This window comes from Falco cherrug, chromosome 10 (assembly GCF_023634085.1).
Source record: "Falco cherrug isolate bFalChe1 chromosome 10, bFalChe1.pri, whole genome shotgun sequence".
Taxonomy (NCBI): Eukaryota; Metazoa; Chordata; class Aves; order Falconiformes; family Falconidae; genus Falco; species Falco cherrug.
In genome coordinates, this window is record NC_073706.1 from 1,369,978 (window position 1) to 1,387,276 (window position 17,299).

Genomic DNA, 17,299 nt, shown 5'->3' on the forward strand with positions numbered 1-17,299 from the left:
TCTCCAGCAACTTTTTAGCACATTCAGGGAAGGAAGTTTATCTGTCTTTGTTTTCCATTTGCCCTTCACTTAAACTCCTCTAGACTACTTCCTCTCAGCCCATGATTTGTGGCCCCCTTACCTCCTCCCTCTAACAGCTGCTCCCTCCAGCCACTTGGAACAGCATACTCAAAGCCAGCTGCCAGGCCTGCAAGTAAGAGAGAAGACAGGATTGAGACCAGAGCAGGAGGCCTATTACCTATAATCTTATTAATTATTATAATAATGTGAAACTTACTCTATAACTCATTATATAAATTAAATATAATCATGTCCTTTCTGATTTGTTTGCTGTTCAGTCACTTGGTTGCCAGCACACCCAAGGCCACCATTAATGTTGCCCAGCATGTTTTAGCTCATGAAAGCAAGTTTCTCTGCCACTGTCAGTGGCCTTGGATGAAAGAACACCAGCAGTTAGATAGGAACTTTGCTGCCCTGTCTCCAGGATTCTTGTTGTTGCTGGTTAAATGCTCCTCAGGAATAGTTCCAAACAGAAAATTTATTATGACTGAGATAACACCCACGCAGCTGTAGAGCTGCCCACTAAGCAGAGCTGAACAGTAGGAACTTGAGGACACCAAGGACCGTATACATAAAGGGGAATAAATTGCCAGTGCTCTGAAAGAGGAAATCCGCTTAGAGTTGAAACTGAAATCCAGATACACCTCCAACTCTCCTGCCTCCACGTCCCCTTTGGAGGCAGTCTGATGTGCTGTTCTGTGCCTATGAGGTAGCTGTGCTCAGCTACACTAACATCAAAAAGTCTTAGTGCTACATGGAGAATGACATAACAGTGATTGGCAGAGGAATCTTAGGTAAGAGAGTGATTTTCTCCAGCTGAAATGCATCAAAATGTTCCTGTGCATCATTAGGTAAGATAACACAAACCCAGGTGAGTGTCATACATGAGGAACTGGCATACTCAGCATATTTATCAGACACAAGCTGAGTTACAAAGAATGCACTATGGTGGACAGAATGCTGCACGCGACTGTGAGACTCCTCTGCTACTGACAGAAGTCTTTTCCCTGCACAACTATACACTGTAGGGGTTCTTGAGTTTCATCACTTTTAATGACTCTAACTCATTAATGGCAAACAGGAGACTTCAGAACAGTGTAATCATGCCTTCTCACAAAAAATTTCTGTTAACAATGGTACTTAATATTGCTTTGAGTCTAATACACGGAAAAGAGCTAAGCAAATAGAAAGAAGCACAGCTAGCTAAAGTTTCCTCCCTAGAATTAGCTGCAAGTGTAAGAACGAAATTAAATGCAGCATAGCCCTGAAAGAGACCTGCAGCTGCCTGTGTTGTCTGACATCTAGCCCTGTGTCAGAACAACCTGTTCACTAAACACGTCAGATACAGTGAAAACCTATTTCAGCAGATAGCTGCAGTTAAGTCAGAACATCTCAGAAAAGACTGACTGCAGGCACAGGTATCTGGGATGCCTGTGGAAAGGGAAGTCCAAGCAGGTGATTCCATTGGCCCCTTGAGGCCTGACATTTAAGAACGTATGAAAGATTTCTAAGGACTACTGTGGAGTTGCAGGGCCATTAAAACAGCTGCTACTGCCCTCTTGAGAAGCTGACATCCCAGTAAATGTGGTGGGAAAGAGGGGAGTAGAATATTATAGTTCCCCAAGCCCTTTAAGCCAGTACTGCTGCTGAAAAGAGCAGCCTTGCTCTCTTCCCCAGCTGCTTTTCCTCACATCTGCACCAGCCTCCCATGTACCAGGACTAACATTTGTGAGGTGATGTGGATGTGATCCAGGTTAAGAGTAGCCTGGCAAAACAAGCCAGCTCATTTGAACTTTTCAGGCTGCTGCTTGCGTTCACCCTGCTGTAATAAGTAACTAAGGGTAATTTGCTGATCAAAGGGGTTTTTAACAAAAGGAATGATCTTGCTGCAACAGATCTGAGAATGTTTTGTCTGGTGAGAAAAGTTAACTCTTAACCATGAGGTTGTGAGATGTACCTTCTCAAGGCCAATGTTAAACCATAATCTCATGTTACTATGACAACCTTTGTCTTTGTCTAGACTTTAGTGTAAAAATAGATTAGTTTTGTAATACACAGCTTCTTGCTACGGGACTGAGAGCATAACTGTTTGCTTAAACCGGCCTTGAAGTTGAGAATAAAAGGGCTGTGTTACTTGTCGGAATTTGTGAGCCTGGATGGAGCTGCGACTCCCTGGCCGCCCAGCGCACTGTTTTTGCTTTCCTGCCTTAATAAATACTTAGTGAATTTATTTCGGACTCTAGTTATTTCAATTTCAACTATAACACTGCAGCCTCTGGAAGGCTGGTGCCAGCAGTGGCACGGAGCAGGCAATACGCACCAGGGACAGGTGGGATCGCTCGTGGCAGCAAGTGGCGGGCTCCAAGGCTCGTGGGGATGCTGTCGTGAGGGGCTCTGCCATGTGCTCCTGGCACCGTGAAGCCCCTGTGCTGGCACCTGCACAGGTTCACACAGAAGCTGCCTCCTGCATGGGGCAGCCAGCAGGGCCAGATCAACCTCAGCCTGAGGAAACCTGCTGCTTTTGCGCTGCTCTCCCTGCTGCCAGGCGGCACAGCGGAAGCGCGGCCACCGTCCCCACGTATGGGTCGGGCCTCCTAAGAGCAGAGAACTGACAAGGCCGGACAAGGCAGGGATTTGCCAGCTTTCCCCCTCCCGAAGCAAAGCCCGCCGCAGACCCGGCAGCACGCCCCCGTCCCCGCCTCACAGCCGTGCCTCAGCCGCGCCGCCGCCGCTCCCGCCCACCGCGCGCCGCCCCGCCCCCTGCAGGCCCGCGCATGCGCACGCGCGGGGCGGAAGGGGCCGCGCCGCTCGCCGGAAGCGGCGCTGAGGAGCCACTCATGGCGGCGCTGGGGCGAGCCCTGGTGAGTGGCGGCGGCGGCCACGGCCGTCTTCCCCGCCCCGGCAGCGAGCGGTGTGTGCGGCCGGCAGCGTCCCCGCGGGCTCGACCCAGCGCCGCTCGTGTGGTGCCTGCGCTGTGGCCCCGCCACTCCCTGCGGGCTGCCCTGTGCGCGGCCGGTCTGCGGCGCGGCCTCGCCCTAGTCAGCGGGCACCAGGCCGGGGCCGGGGGTGGGGGGCGAAGCCGTGCGGGCTCTGTGGGGGGTCGCGGCTCCCGCTGGCTGTTCCCGCCCCCACGTGACCCCTGCCCCGGCAGTGGGCCCTGCTGAAGGGGCGGGTCGAGCTTTTCCTTCAGAATTTGTGTCTACATAAGAGTTGTGCGAGGCTGGAGCAGCCCCGACCGGGGCCTGAGGGCGGGTGTTCGGCCTGGTGCTGCTGGTTGCTGAGGGCACGGTGCGTGTGCCCCTGGGCTGGAGGTTGCTGTGGGGTTCCCTCCTCGCTTTGGTGTTTGATAGCAAAGAGAATATAAAGATTCAGTGCTCACCGGAAGAGATCCAGTTCCTGTGAATGGGAGTGGATTGCTAGTGATGCAGCTCCTTTATTCTGTCTCATGCATTCCTGTATGGCGTTTTTCATTCTATTAGACTTTAAATTCTTTTCAGCAGAGTACTGCTTTTTAGCATATAGTCTAGGAAAGGGAAGTTTATGCATGGGTCTGATACTCTGTCAAAACATGAATACAGAGACGGGCAGAGCTGCTGTGTGGAGGTTTGTCAGAAAGATGAAAGACCTTTGGTCATGGGCAATATCCACTTATAAAATTAATCCACCAAATTCTTGGAACTGATGTCTCAGGGTGTGGTTTCTACAAGCACGGTGAGCCCAGCCCTTTCTGCTGTGAAGCTGAAAGCAACTGAGAGCAAGCCTGCCTGGGAGCAACTAAAGTGCAGTGAGCTTGAGTTCCTGCTGCCTCCTCCTGTTCCTGCTCTTTCTCCTTGCTCTTGTCTTTGCACTGTTGTCCACCATTGCTGCCTCCAGCATTTTTTTTGGCCCCCATGTTCCAAATGCTGGAGCAGCAGAACCATGGCGACATAAAAATAGTTACCCACAGTTTTAATGTGTTGAAGAGGAATCACTAGCAAAAAGGGAGGGCGAAACCAGGCAGGAGGGGAGCAGGGAGGGTGGCAGAGAAGCAGTGAGTCACTAGATGGGTTCAGCTGTCAGCGGAGCTGCACTCAGCGTGTGGTTTGCAATGAAAACCTGTGTGCAGAAGGTGAATGACTTGCCTCCTAGGCTCGCCTGTCCCTGGGCACCTCCTCTCCCAGTTGCTTCTGGCATTCATGTGGCAAAGTAAGCTGATTCAACTTTTTAGCCTGGCCAGAAAAAATTATCTTTGGAGTAGAGGAGAGGTAGTTGTTTGCCATTTTTGTGATCTGAAGTGCCTTACTTTGTAATCAGAGACTCACCTGAGCAGTTTCTAAGAACCCAGATCAATTCCCTTAATGGATTAGAATTGCAGCTCTGAGGAGTTGCGGAGGGACAGGCTGAGGAGGCTGTACACTGCCTCTGAGGGACGGCGGTGACTGCAGGTATAAGGAAGGGTGAGCGGAAACCCAGGCTGGTTTTATGTCTGCTGCTCCTAATCCTTGGGCAGATTTGCTAGTCTCATAGTTGTTTTTCTACTAAGGAGAGTTTGACTGTCCACTATAACAGGTATTTATACAAATTGGTAAGATTTCCTTGGAGTCTTCTGTTCTCAAAGCTAAACCTCTCCTCATATGTTGGAAGCTTCAATGTGTTAATTGTCTCTGTGGCCGATTGAAAATGAAGCTATTTTTATTAGAAAAAATCCATATCCATTCTAATAATATATACATTATTTCCAGTATTAATGTAGAACATGGATGAAGGAGGCAAAAATTGTACTAACCTGAATATTGCAGAAAATGAAAGGTGCAAAGAAAGGCCCTTCTCTTTTCTAAGTTACCTGACATTTTTATTACAGAAAATAATTATCTTCACTGAAATTTATTGGGACAATATACGCTTTCAAAATAGTACAATTCTTAGCTGTGTAAGTAAGGCAAAGATGCATAAAAGCTGAGACCTGGATGAGGGCTTTTTAGAGACCACTCAGCTAATTGAAGAATGCTTCTTAAGCATTTGAATTTATTGTATAGATACAAAAATTGTGGTGTAGTTTTATGATGTAGACCAGGGATCCTCAAACTACGGCCCACGCGGATACAGCCCCCCAGGGTCCTCAATCTGGTCCCCCGTATTTACACACACACACACACACACACCCGCTGGGGTTTTTGGGGGGAACCAAGCAGCTGCAGATGACTGCCTGCCACTTCATCCGTGCGCTGCCCCCCTGTTTAAAAAGTTTGAGGACCCCTGATGTAGACAGGCCACCAGTTCCTTTGACTGATCTGTTTCTGCCATCAAACTTACGCTGCATGCTTGTACTGGACAGCACATTTTTTTAAAATCAAAATTTATGCTTCTGTCAAACGCAAGGTGGGAGTTTAATCTGGGGATTGTTGTAGAAATGAATAAAATTTGTGGAAGCAGGAGGACAAACTGTTTCTGAGTATTGGGGTGCTTTTCTCAATTACTAGTCTTTCTGTTCCAGAGCTGCCAGACTGGAGTAACTCAATGGATAGCAGCATGCAGTGGATTATTACGAATAACCTCAGTCCAAGGCCAGTGTAGACGAATGCTCTACAGTATTTTTCAGGTAGGCTATCAGAGTATGTTAAAGTGTGTAAAACGTGGGATAACTTTAAATTAGTAAGAAAAAGTTACAGTTTTTAAAGAAGGAGGCTTCCAAAAGTGTTGTCTTCACTGTCTGTGTATTGCTGAAATATCAAGGCAACTTAAAAGCTTTCTGCTGCTAAAAGGGTGAGCTCTGTCTTTATTACACAATTATCTTCATTCCAGCTATGCAGTCTTTTAATGGATCCAAATGATCTGCTGTGAATAGATTAAATGTAGGAGTCCAAACGTAGGTGTCATTTTTCCAAAGCAAGCTAGTCATGATTGCATGTGATTTCCAGCACTTTATTTTATAGAATGCCTCCACTGTACATTAGCCTTGGACTTTCTAGTTTGTTTACCTGGCACAGTACATTAAGTAGTGTTGTTTCAGTGGAAAGCAGTGCTTTGCAGTTTCCCTTCCAGTTCTGCAATAGCATGCTTAGTGTCAGTTTGTTTCTCCATAGTAAATTAACTAGAACATAATGTAATAGCAATTAATAATGGAGAGGTGGAAAATGGGAATAAATGCAAGCTATCTGAACAGAATTAGAGCGTATCTCTTGGCGTTTTCTTCTTGCATACAATGAAATGAGAGGAGATTAAGCTTCTTTGTCCTCCTACATATTACAGCTTTTATCATAGAGCCATGACTTACAGAATTAGAAACTTACCTGTAAGTTCCTTGGCTTGGATGTGTTCTCTCAGATAAAACATTCCGGACCAGGGAAAATTGCCTGTGATGTTGTGAAAAACCGTATTATTAAAGCACCAGTACATATTAAATAGCCTATGATATTGAGAGTAGAGAGGGAAATGAGCAGTTGCAAAATTGATTGATAGAGTTGGGCTTGCTCTGAGTCACCAGTAGATTCAGCAGACTTCTGGGGTTGACTGCTCTGAGCAAATCAGTATTTTTACTTGTCTGAATTTATTTATAAACAAGTTAGTGCTAATCAGGGTGTGCTGGGAAGCTATGATAGGTGTTCTGTTCAGTGTGCAGCTTCTTGCATGGAGATCCCACTCCTACTTGGTAGTTTTCTTTATTCTGCAGTAGCTTTTGTAATACAAATGTGCTGTGAAGTTGTAGTGGATGTAGTGATAGCTTTTACCCTGTAATTTGTTTTTCTCAGGTCCTGGCCACAGGCAGTTGAATGGACTGTAAAGCTGTAGATCAAAATAGCATACACTCTGTTTCTCTGTAAGGCCTGGAAAAATAATTATTCTTTATTAAGAGACAAAACTTATAATTACAAGTAGTGTTTGAGAAAATCAAAGTGGATAGCCTGAGCCATTCCATCAGTACATTTGCAGAACACTAGAAAATGTGTGGTGTAGAGCATTAAGCATAGACAACCATATTGTTTGCAGCAGTTATGATAATAAATTTGTGCTTTTTGTGATACAAAGTTTTTCAGTATTAGACTGAACTGTAATTGACTTGGAAGCAAATTAAGGGTAATTGGTGTAAAGTTAAGTGTTTACTAGTCAGTGGTCTCTTCATGTTTTTCTTTTATCATTTTTACTAGAGACACAAGGCTGGCCAGCTCCGACTGTCTAAATCCTGTGGTGGATTGATTCAAGCCAATGGAGTCATTAGACAGCAAAACAGATCATTTTACAATACAAATAAGGTTAGAAGAGTTTGATGTTTTTATTGTCAGAGGGCACGTTGTTCTAGGGATTATACAGATACAGGTAACAAAACACTTTTCAAAACATGTAGATGATTCAACTTTCAGATACCGTGAACAATGGGTCCAATAATTTGAGTAGTGCTCTCTGTTCCTGTCCAGGAAATGAAATACTAGCATGGGAAGGTGTAGTTCCAGTTGGGTTGTCTGGGGTGAAAGTTCCAATTATAAGCCTGAAGGCATTTTTCCAGTGAGGAAAGAAACTTAAGGAGAGTAGTTATTGTCGTGGGAGGCAGATATTCCTTTCATATCTTTCAAGAAGGAAACACAGAAGTTGCTCATATGTATTAAAAGTGACAAGCTGTTTCTTGATTCTGTAGCTTGGGAATAATGTGTGATGGCAGTTTTGCTATCTACTAAACACTTGACAGTTGTCCTGCAGTCTACTAATAATGACTAATTATTGTGTAATAATTTATTTACTGTTAATCTGTACCATTTTTTTTTAATTTGCGGTCTCTGCATCTCTTACATTTGTTGTTTTTGTCTTGGAATAGATGTTTTCTGGAGTATGAAACATCTTCATAAGATTAGATTAGCACTTAATCCAAGGGAGTCAGTGTCTCTCAACTAATAAATATCCAGATCTTGTTAATGCATTGTGAGGAAAATGGAAAATTGAATGCATGCATGAGAAATGAGAGGACAGAAAGAAAAAGAAAGTTGTGGATTGATGGGTGAAACTTGCATAAAATCAACAATCCCAGTTTGCTGTCTGCCTAATTGTGTATTTTGATGGTGTAGAATTAGGTGTAAATGCTAACTAGCATTTTATATTGGTTGTTTTGACATGGATAGACAAAATGAAGGAAAACAAGGAAATCTGTGGAAGGAAAGAACACCTGGCTGCTGTTTGCATCTAGTGCTTAACTGGAGTTTTTCCTTTGTTTAGTCAATTTCTCAGTGTTTTTCAGCTGGTGAGGTAGACCAAACATTTTGCAGACAAAGAGATTGAGGCGTACAAAATGGCTTGTACAATTTACCATGGCTGGAGCTAAGAATAGAATCCAGATTCTCAAACATGGTGCATACCCCTAGACCCTGTGCCTGCCTGCAGTGCCCCTCTTCTGCCTGCACAGGCATCATTTGCAATGCGGATCTGGGAGAGCAGTGGGTGTGGAGATGGTAGATCTAACAAAACAGGAGTGGCATGAAGATCTTCAAGGCAGAGGTCAGAGACTCGCCTTTGATATATTGGAAAGGGCTAGGAGAGTTGTACAAAGGTTGAAAGAAGAATCGGGAAGCTTCCTGGTTAAAATAGCATTGGTGTAAGAAGCCAGGCAGGATTTATGACCAGAGAAGAAGTAGTTTACAGCAGTGTAGGTAAGGTTTGAGGTAGTTTTTTTGGACTGCAGCCTCATTATTTTGAATAGAGAACTACTTACTGAGCTTGACTATGCACTCCTGGTGGGAAAGTGGTTTAGAATTAATGATGAGCTCCAATTGTTTAATTTTTGTAGTTGGTGTCAAAATTAAGAGGCTTATTCACTTTGAGCACTGAATTTCAGGTATTGAGCAGAAAAGTCAGCCTGAGGTAGGCTTATGTCCCTTTCAGTGTATTGATGAGCTTGAGTGAGTTATAAAACATATTTTTGATGTTTCCTCTATATGTTTTTTATCTAGGTTTTCTACACCTGATTTTATATACACTTATAGGACTGTTTAATTGCATTTGGCTGCAGTCCTAGCATTGGCAGGATGTACTGCATACCTCTATCCATAGGTTGAATCAAACACTCACTGCTTAAATCCCCTCTCCATCTCCTGAGCTAGACCAGGCAGACTTGAAGAAGAATGAAGCAAGAATCATGGCATTTCTTAGAAAAAAGTTTTCCAGTCATTTTCTTGGTGGTGAACTAACAACAGTTGAATTGAGGTAATGTTGGTTTTTAACTTCCTACATATAGTGAAAAATCCATACTGAGGGAGAGTTCATAATGTGTTTGTAGATAAGAGGTATGTAGTAAAATTGATCTCCCTAGATCCTAGGGATTTAGTATGATTTTAATTCCTATGGAGAAGATGAAAGTTGATTTAGTGAGTTTGGTACAGCAGTGGTTATTAGGACACAAGTTCTGCATTGAGCATATCCTGCCATCGCCTGGCTGGAGTGGGGCTTATGGAGTTACCTTCTGATGTAAGGTTAGGTGCCATTTGTAGTGTAGAGAAAAGTGTTGCATGGGATAATCTTGAAGAGAAAGTACTAAAAATTGGTTTAAGTATTTGTGTACGGAAAAATTACTTAAATATTTGTGTCAGTAGACTCTCTGGGTCCATCATGCGTGGCAGAGGGTGGGAAAGTGCCCTTGCAGACTGTAGCCAACATTCAGAGCAAGGATCTGAGTATTAAAGGACGTCCTGAACAGTGTTACGATGTCTTGCTAGGTGACTGACAGTAGAATGGTGCTGAGCGTGTTTCTTCCTATTTTCCTGAATATTAGGCATGATGGGTTTTAAGAAATTAATAGCCATCTATAAGTAGTACACAAATGCAGAGCTTTTTCTCTGAAATGCTAAAGCTTGTGTGTAGATATATATAGGTATTGATTACATCTCAAAGCTACAGTTTTTGTCGCCTTTACAGTTAGTTTTTAGTTAAGTATAGCAACTTGTGGAAGATATGTGTCTGTATTTTAATATGTATTTATTTATCATTCATGCCATTTAAAAAATTACTATACTAGTGATAACAAAGCTATAGAGAATACAGCGAGAATGATCAGAAATATGAAAAGCCTTCAGTAGGAGAAGAGGCTATTTTAAGACCCTTCTAAACTAAGGAGAGGGAACTGATGGGCACATGTATGATATTGGCTATAAAAGACATAAAAGATACTGAAAAAGAGAATAGAGAGGGTTGTTGTGGCTTCTTACAGGCAAAATAGGGAGCATGCAATGAAATGGCAAGGTTGGATTTAAAACAGACACAAGGGAATTTTTTTTACATAACTATGAAGCTCATATACTACAACTCTGTCTGTTACGGAGCTTAAATAGTTTCTGCGAAGGTGCATCCATTTGTAGCTGCCAAAAATGAATGTGTGGATACATTTTCTAGTGCAGGATTGACTGTCAAAAACTGGGTGGGTACACCCCAGGAAGCTGCGGTGTATGTGCCGTATTTCTTTGCTTTTGTGTCTCGTCCAAGTATCTGCTGCTGGTACTTGTTGGAGATGGAGTCCTGGTCTAAGTGTTTGTTCTGGCCATGTATAGCGGTCCTTAAGTTGCTGATTTGCTTCCCTACTAAGAAAATTCTTTTCTTGGTATGTTCATGTCTTTGAAGGAAGTGTTTGGTTCCAGCAACTTAAAGCAATTTAACATTTCTTTGGTCAGGGAACTTTCTCATTATTCCTCAGTTATATGTAGGAGACTCACCTGCATTAATTTTGGTGAGATGGGTTAAAAGTAATGTAATTTGTTGGTAAAGAAATGTTTATACTGCATACTTAATTCATTAGGAATTATTTGCTGGAGTACAAATGGTAATTATTGATGGCTGGTTGCTACTGCCAGGATGCTTAGAGGCAGAATGCCATGAAGATTTCTTATCCATCCAATGGTGTTAAAAATGTGTAATTAATCTGGAAGAGAGCATTTTTCTTCATGTTTGCAGACACTGCAAATCACTGGAGACGATGTAGATTTTCCTGCAAGTACCATTTAACTGTAAGGAGAATAACATTATGGAGGAGCTTTTCAGGAAGAATGATGGGTTCATGTAGCTTCCATTAGTTTTAAGATGGAGCTAATTGATTTATATAATATATAATTACTTTAGAATATGATTCACCTGGGAGAGTAAGAGAGCAAATGTAAAAAGTTAGCTTTATTTACTGTGTTTGCTGTGATTTGTTTGCTCATTTTATCTGCAAATATTTAAGGCCAAGTAAAGACACACATCTAGAAGGAATATGGGAATGTGGAATGGGAGGCATATTTTGGAAAGCAGGTTTCTGTACAAACTATTTGAGCCTGAGCTTCTAATGGGATGCTTTTATCAAAACAGTTATGCAGTGTTTGCATTCATAAACAGAATAATGTCACATAGGAAAAACAGTGTAATAATATTTTGCAGAGACCTAAATATATATTTTTGTTGAACAAAAAGTAAACAGACCCCTTAAGATTCTGTATTTAACTTGCAGCTTTTCTAACTAAAATGATTTGTCAGATTTAATTGCTAAGACTGAAATATGTCATATTTCAATTTTACAGCATCTTTCTTCAAAGGATTCCTTGCAGCCATCTGAAGAGAAAGTGGGTACTTTCACAAGGATAATAGAAGCAATGGGTTTCACAGGACCACTAAAGTATAGCAGATGGGTAAAGCATTAATTTAATAATTCTTTTGGTTGTTTGATACTTTCAGAGTGCTAAAAAGCAAACACCCCCCCTCCCCCTTTTTTTTTCTTATGATAAGAACAGTACTTAGTGGAACAGTTCTAATTACTACCCATGTAAATTTCTCTTTTGTGATGTGAAGCATAATAATCCATAGCTTGAACCTCCCATGATCTATGAATTGGCGTCACTGACATAAGGAATATTGTATTTGGTTTGTAGAGTCTTAAGCCTTCTTGAATTTCTTCAGATATCTCATTTTTAACTTCATTTGTGCACCAAAGAACACAGTAACAGCTTTACTGTCCAAGTCAAACACCCTCATAGACCATCATCTTCTCTAATAATGAACAATTGCAGTTATCTAGATAGAATTTAGTTACAGAAAAAGCATATTATGATACTTGTCTCATATGCTCCTCCAGCCTACAACAGTTGTCTTTTTCAGGACTTTCTGCATGAAACTAGGCATTTTTCTGTAGTATCTACTGATGGTTTTTTCTTCTATGATTTTGTCTGTTTGTACTTTTAACTCTTGTAAGTTTATAGCATCCATAGCATTCAGTATCAGGGAGTTCCATAGCTTGAGTACCAGCTGGGGGAAGTACAGTTATTTTCAGTTGGTGCCTTTTAATTTTGTACATTTTTTTTTTTTTAAAAAAAGGTGATTATTCTTTCCTTGGAGTGTATGTTCACATTCTTCCTTCCACTGATGATATTATAGACTCATATACTCCACAGTATCTTAGTCTTTATCTGGGCTGAGGAGACTTAGTCTAACTCATTTCTGTTATTGAGGCTCTTTCATGTTTTGACTTTTATTGCTCTTCTCTGAACCTGAACAACAGTGTTGTGTATTTCTGTGACAGGAGGGTCTCCCAAACAAACAGTAGTGAGATATGATTACTGTTTGAGTCACTGTGCAGTAGTAGCTGACTAGGGCAGAGTCACAAATAGGTCATCCTCTTTCATATGTTTCAAATAGTCCTTTCATAAGGGAGTTGTTAACGTTGACTAAATGAGAGCAGTTCTGTAAGAGTGACTTTCAGTTCCTTATGCAAAAGGAAAAAGAGATGAAATTCATAATGTCTTTGTTGTGAACTAGGACACAGTATAAAGGAGTGAGAGGAAAAGGCAGCTAAAAGGAGGGGCTGAACCCAACTGTGTAGGAATTAAAATCTGTAAGGTGCTTCAAATATCTGCAAGGCAGAGTGGACCTCCTCTGAGACTAATCCAAAACTGTTGCTGGTTGCATCTGGCTCCTCGGAAAGAAAATACAAAGAAAAGATAATTGATACTTAAGGGAGTTGGGTATTTTGGTTAAAATCAGTTGCTTTTAATCAGGTGATGCTAAACCTTATGAGATGGTAGTGCATGTGTACATACTGTTATAATAAAGATTCTTATTAGCTAAAAGCTTTGATTCAGAGTTCTCTTTAATGGCTACTGCCTGCTTTTGGCTAGGAAACTTGGGTTTGGAGAGAGTTATTTTGTGGTTAGGGCCCAAGAGACCTGAGTTCATTTTTGGCCTTGCCAGTGCTCTCTGTGAGATCTCAGGGAAGTTTCTTAATATTTTTCTGCTTTTTTCCATTTTCTTCTCTCTTCTCCCACACCTCTGCTACACCCTAAAACTTCCATGATTAAATTTCACCAGTTTCTCCTGTGTTACCTGCCTTATTTAAGGGCTGGATTGCAGAGAAATGTTCTTTACAATATGTTTTTAATGGCTATTAATGCCTAGTCTGGGGCAGTGGCTTTCACTGGGGAGATCTCTGCTCCCAGGCCAGGCAGCATTTCCTTTAAAAAGGAAACCTTCAGTACTCCAGTAAGCAGCATAAATTATTTTAGTGCAAGAAGCTTAGAGTTATACTTTATTTTTGACAGAAGCCTGAGATTATTGAATAAGAAAAATAATGGCTCCTGTGTTTCCACAGCAGGAGATCAGTTGCAACTTCCTCATTCTTCTTTGGGCTGCCGGAGACACAAATAATTACTTTGGTAATTTAAAGTGCCATTTGACAGGCGTAGTGCTCGTTTCTGTAGTACAGTGAGTACTGAGATGATCCCTAGTATATGTCACTAAAAATAAAAATAATTTTTTTAAAAAAAAACCGAATGCAAACCAAGCCAAGCCCAGTGCTGCTTGCTTCCTGTCTTAGGTAGGGGAGTGAGCTCTGGAGTTTTGAATTTTTTTTATTTTTCTCCCCTTGATATTAGTAAACGTGAGTGGCTAACAGGTCTTCTCTTTAAGATCTTTGCTGTCAGTTAATAGGCTCTTTGAAGCTTCAGCGCATGTTTTTCTGGTGCAGTGGCAGTCCAAGAACAAAATTAGAAGTGCCAAAACACCTGGGTATACTTCCTGTCATTCATCATTTGGGATTTCTTTCTTAGTTGTGAGGCTTAGTTGGTCAATTTTCATTTTTACTGGAAAAAACAGTATTTTAGGACATGTCTGGTATGCCACTTCTTTAGTATTTAAAATTTAGATTATACAAACACTTTGACTGGTGTACATCAATTAAAATTACTGGAGGAAACCGGGAATTATGAATTGGGATCTTTGGAGTCTCTGTAAGGAAAGCAATTTAATTTCTTTTTCTGTGCTGACAATATTATATGAAACTAGATTTGCAAGGGTATTCAAGAAGGCATTTAATCATACTTTTTTTGCCTCAAGGCAAGATTGATAATACTTGTGTCATTCCTGTGAGATAGAAAAGTTTAGTGTCCTCCTGAAAATCTTGAGAGATTGTGATTATGAAAAGAAGTCTTTTCAGAAAATGATAATGTATGTACTTAATAAAACAGTAGTGTTCACTAGCTCTGATGATGAATGTTTTTAACTATTGTCTTTTCTTTTTCTTCAGAAAATTAAGGTAGCAGCTTTGCGCATGTACACATGCTGTGTGGAGAAAACTGACTATGAGGAATTTTTTAACAGTAAGTAATGGACTTGATTGTATTTGGACTACTGCCCTGTTGACAGACCTTATGATAAAAATTCATTTGATATATTTATACCAATAAATACGACCGCAAAAAGACTAGTTAGACCCTAATAATGTGTGGTCAGCTAGAACCTGACTGCATTGCAGCGTTCCCTTATGCTCTGAAGTGGTAAGGGTTCAAGGGTAGACTGGAGCCTGGGAATGTTAAATTTTGACTGCTGCAATGGAGAGCAAGGGTGGCATAGTTAAACCCCAGAATATTCTGGACTTTGAAGGATATTGCCGTTTTTATTACCAGGGGTGGGATAAACTAAGAATCCAGCACTCTCTTCCCTTTTTACTGTCGTCAGATGGTCTCTGTGTCCTACCCTGTCCCATGACCAGTTGTGGGAAGGTCCAGTATAACGGGGATACAGGTATGAGAACCATCTCTGTCCACTGATGCACAATTTTTTTTTTTTATGATACAGGGTCAGTTAGATCACAGGGTCCTTCCTCCCTGTTTCTGTTCCTCATGCTGGGGCAGATTTGGCTAGAACTTGGAGACTTTCTGCATTTTACTGACCATATAGTAGACAGCATTAAACCAGGACACATCTCGACTGGCTAGAGAATATGACGCAAGTCCCTCCTTAAAATATATAGGAATAATATTGGCTTGAATTGGGATGCTTTTTTCATGTTGCACACAGTTTTTTAGCTATTAGCTAAAAAAATCTGTTACTGCTTTTATTAGTATCAAATCTGGCTGGTGAATGGGGAAGATGTGTTTTTGAGTTTGACATGAACTTCAGTAATACTTTATTGTCATGTGAATTATTTCCTATGTCAATGTGATTTAGCTGGTAGTAAACCCATTGTCTGAACATGGCCTGTCACCTGAATTCCTGAGCTGCCAAATGGTTGCTCATGGCTTTACAATGCATTAGCACAGATTGAGGCTTGAGAGATCAGCTGAAGGGACATCTTTGTGTGTTCATCTAGTGCAGAGCTTATTGAGGGTGGTTTGGTACATGGTGCTGCTGCTGGAGTGTTTTCCAGCGGTTTTCAGAAGGTTTTCCAAAACTGTGATGTGGTTTCAGTGGTTGTGGGAGTGAGAGAACTCTGAGCAATACGATTCATTAGCAATCGAAAAATTAGATCCTCTCTTACTGTGCACACATGTCTCCCCAGCTGTATGCCCTCTCAGGCTTTCCCAGGTAAGTTCTCTTCTGTTTGTCATATTTGCCTCTCAGGTAGAGGCTTTGATATTTTTAGCTGGTGTTTCACTATCTCTGCTTAGCATGTTAATTGTGCAAAGATATATTAATGTTGCCCTAGATTAAAATTTAAAGGAATTTCAAAACATGCCTGCAAAAAAGATGCTGGCATAGATTTTCAGGCTCAATACTGAGTATGACTTCAATTGTATTCTTGATATTGTTTTACTTTTTTAAAGAGAAAATCCCAAAGCTCTTCCGCACTTCAAACATATCACAAACAGCAGACAGCCTTTCCTTCCAGTTTCATCATTTTCTTCAGAATGTCTTTGTTGCTCCTTTTGTCCTACTGTCTTTGTAGCCAGTCCACCTCTGAATTGACACACAGGGACACCTGTGTTTGCATTGACTTGAGACCGTTGTTGCGTAAGGAACAAGACAGTTTGTTCTGCTGAGATTGACGGTGCGTGATGCACCTGTTGGTGTAATAGGAACGCATGTGGTGTTGGGGTCTGTGGTTTTGTGGTTCTAGAGAAACTGTTGCTTTCGTATGAAAACAGAGATATGTTTCTATTACTTCTATCTACTTACAGCTGCAGCTGTTTGGGAGATTAGTGCTAAAACTTAACAGGATGTTTAAAAAGTAGTTTCCCTGAAAGACAATATCTGCGGGGTAGGCAGGAACCTTTTAAATGGATACTGCCAATGAAGAAGCTTTAGGCTGTGGTTCCTTGGGCAGCTGAGTTGAAGCAGTGGCCAAAGGGAAAAGGCTCATTTCTCCATCTTCCTCTGCCTGTGTTCTGGACTGGACAGTTATGTCCTCTGGTGAACTGTTTTAGGTCACTGAAAGAAAATTGACCGATTTTTTTACTGACTTACTGTTCTGCTGTGTTAGTGAACTAAGTGGCATGTGGAAGGGTCTGATGGACTGCAGCTGTGGCATAAAGTAGGTGGTGAAGAATACACAATTAAGAGAGGGGAGCCTGACGTGAAGCAAGATACCCAACTTTCAGTTCAGTTCACCATGTCTTCATCAAACTCAGTCAGGAGCTATTTTTCTGTTCTGAATTGCTCATTTTTCAAATGAAGATGGGTGTCGCTTAAGCCAGGACTGCCACTCACTCCCCAAAAAGCAGCCTGGAGGACTAGTAAGAGCAGGAAGCAACTAACTCGTAAGTCATTCCCTCAGTGATGCAGCAAGCAGAGGTGTGCCTGAGACTATGCTGAAGTTGGTACTACACACCCACATGATGAATTGCACTGCTTGGGAATCCTGAGAGTAGAAATGAGGTTGCATGTGGCCCAGCTCAGGTCTGGGTCAGATGTTTTGCATCCCTTACCTGATGAATTTTAAGTGCAGAATATGACTGGAGGAAGAGGTATGTCCTCATAATCCTGAGCATTCATGTCTCTTACCGTACACAGACATGTGAACAGGATGTATTCTGTGGGCAGAATAGAT

General features: G+C 41.7%; 1 protein-coding gene across 2 annotated transcripts in view; it reads left to right on the forward strand.

Moving 5' to 3' along the window:
- The first annotated feature begins 2,837 nt into the window (after positions 1 to 2,837).
- Positions 2,838 to 17,299, forward strand: part of LOC102052472 (ubiquinol-cytochrome-c reductase complex assembly factor 1) — a 46,822-nt gene continuing 32,360 nt past the window's right edge. Inside the window, exons 1-5 of one of the 2 annotated variants that reach the window (XM_055722436.1) lie at positions 2,838 to 2,921; positions 5,534 to 5,638; positions 7,185 to 7,289; positions 11,565 to 11,672; positions 14,558 to 14,630. In XM_055722436.1, coding sequence (XP_055578411.1) covers positions 2,898 to 2,921; positions 5,534 to 5,638; positions 7,185 to 7,289; positions 11,565 to 11,672; positions 14,558 to 14,630 — 415 coding nt within the window. In that variant the 5' untranslated portion in view covers positions 2,838 to 2,897. The remainder of the gene's footprint in view (positions 2,922 to 5,533; positions 5,639 to 7,184; positions 7,290 to 11,564; positions 11,673 to 14,557; positions 14,631 to 17,299) is intronic. The other variant, XM_055722437.1, reaches the window with a different exon arrangement.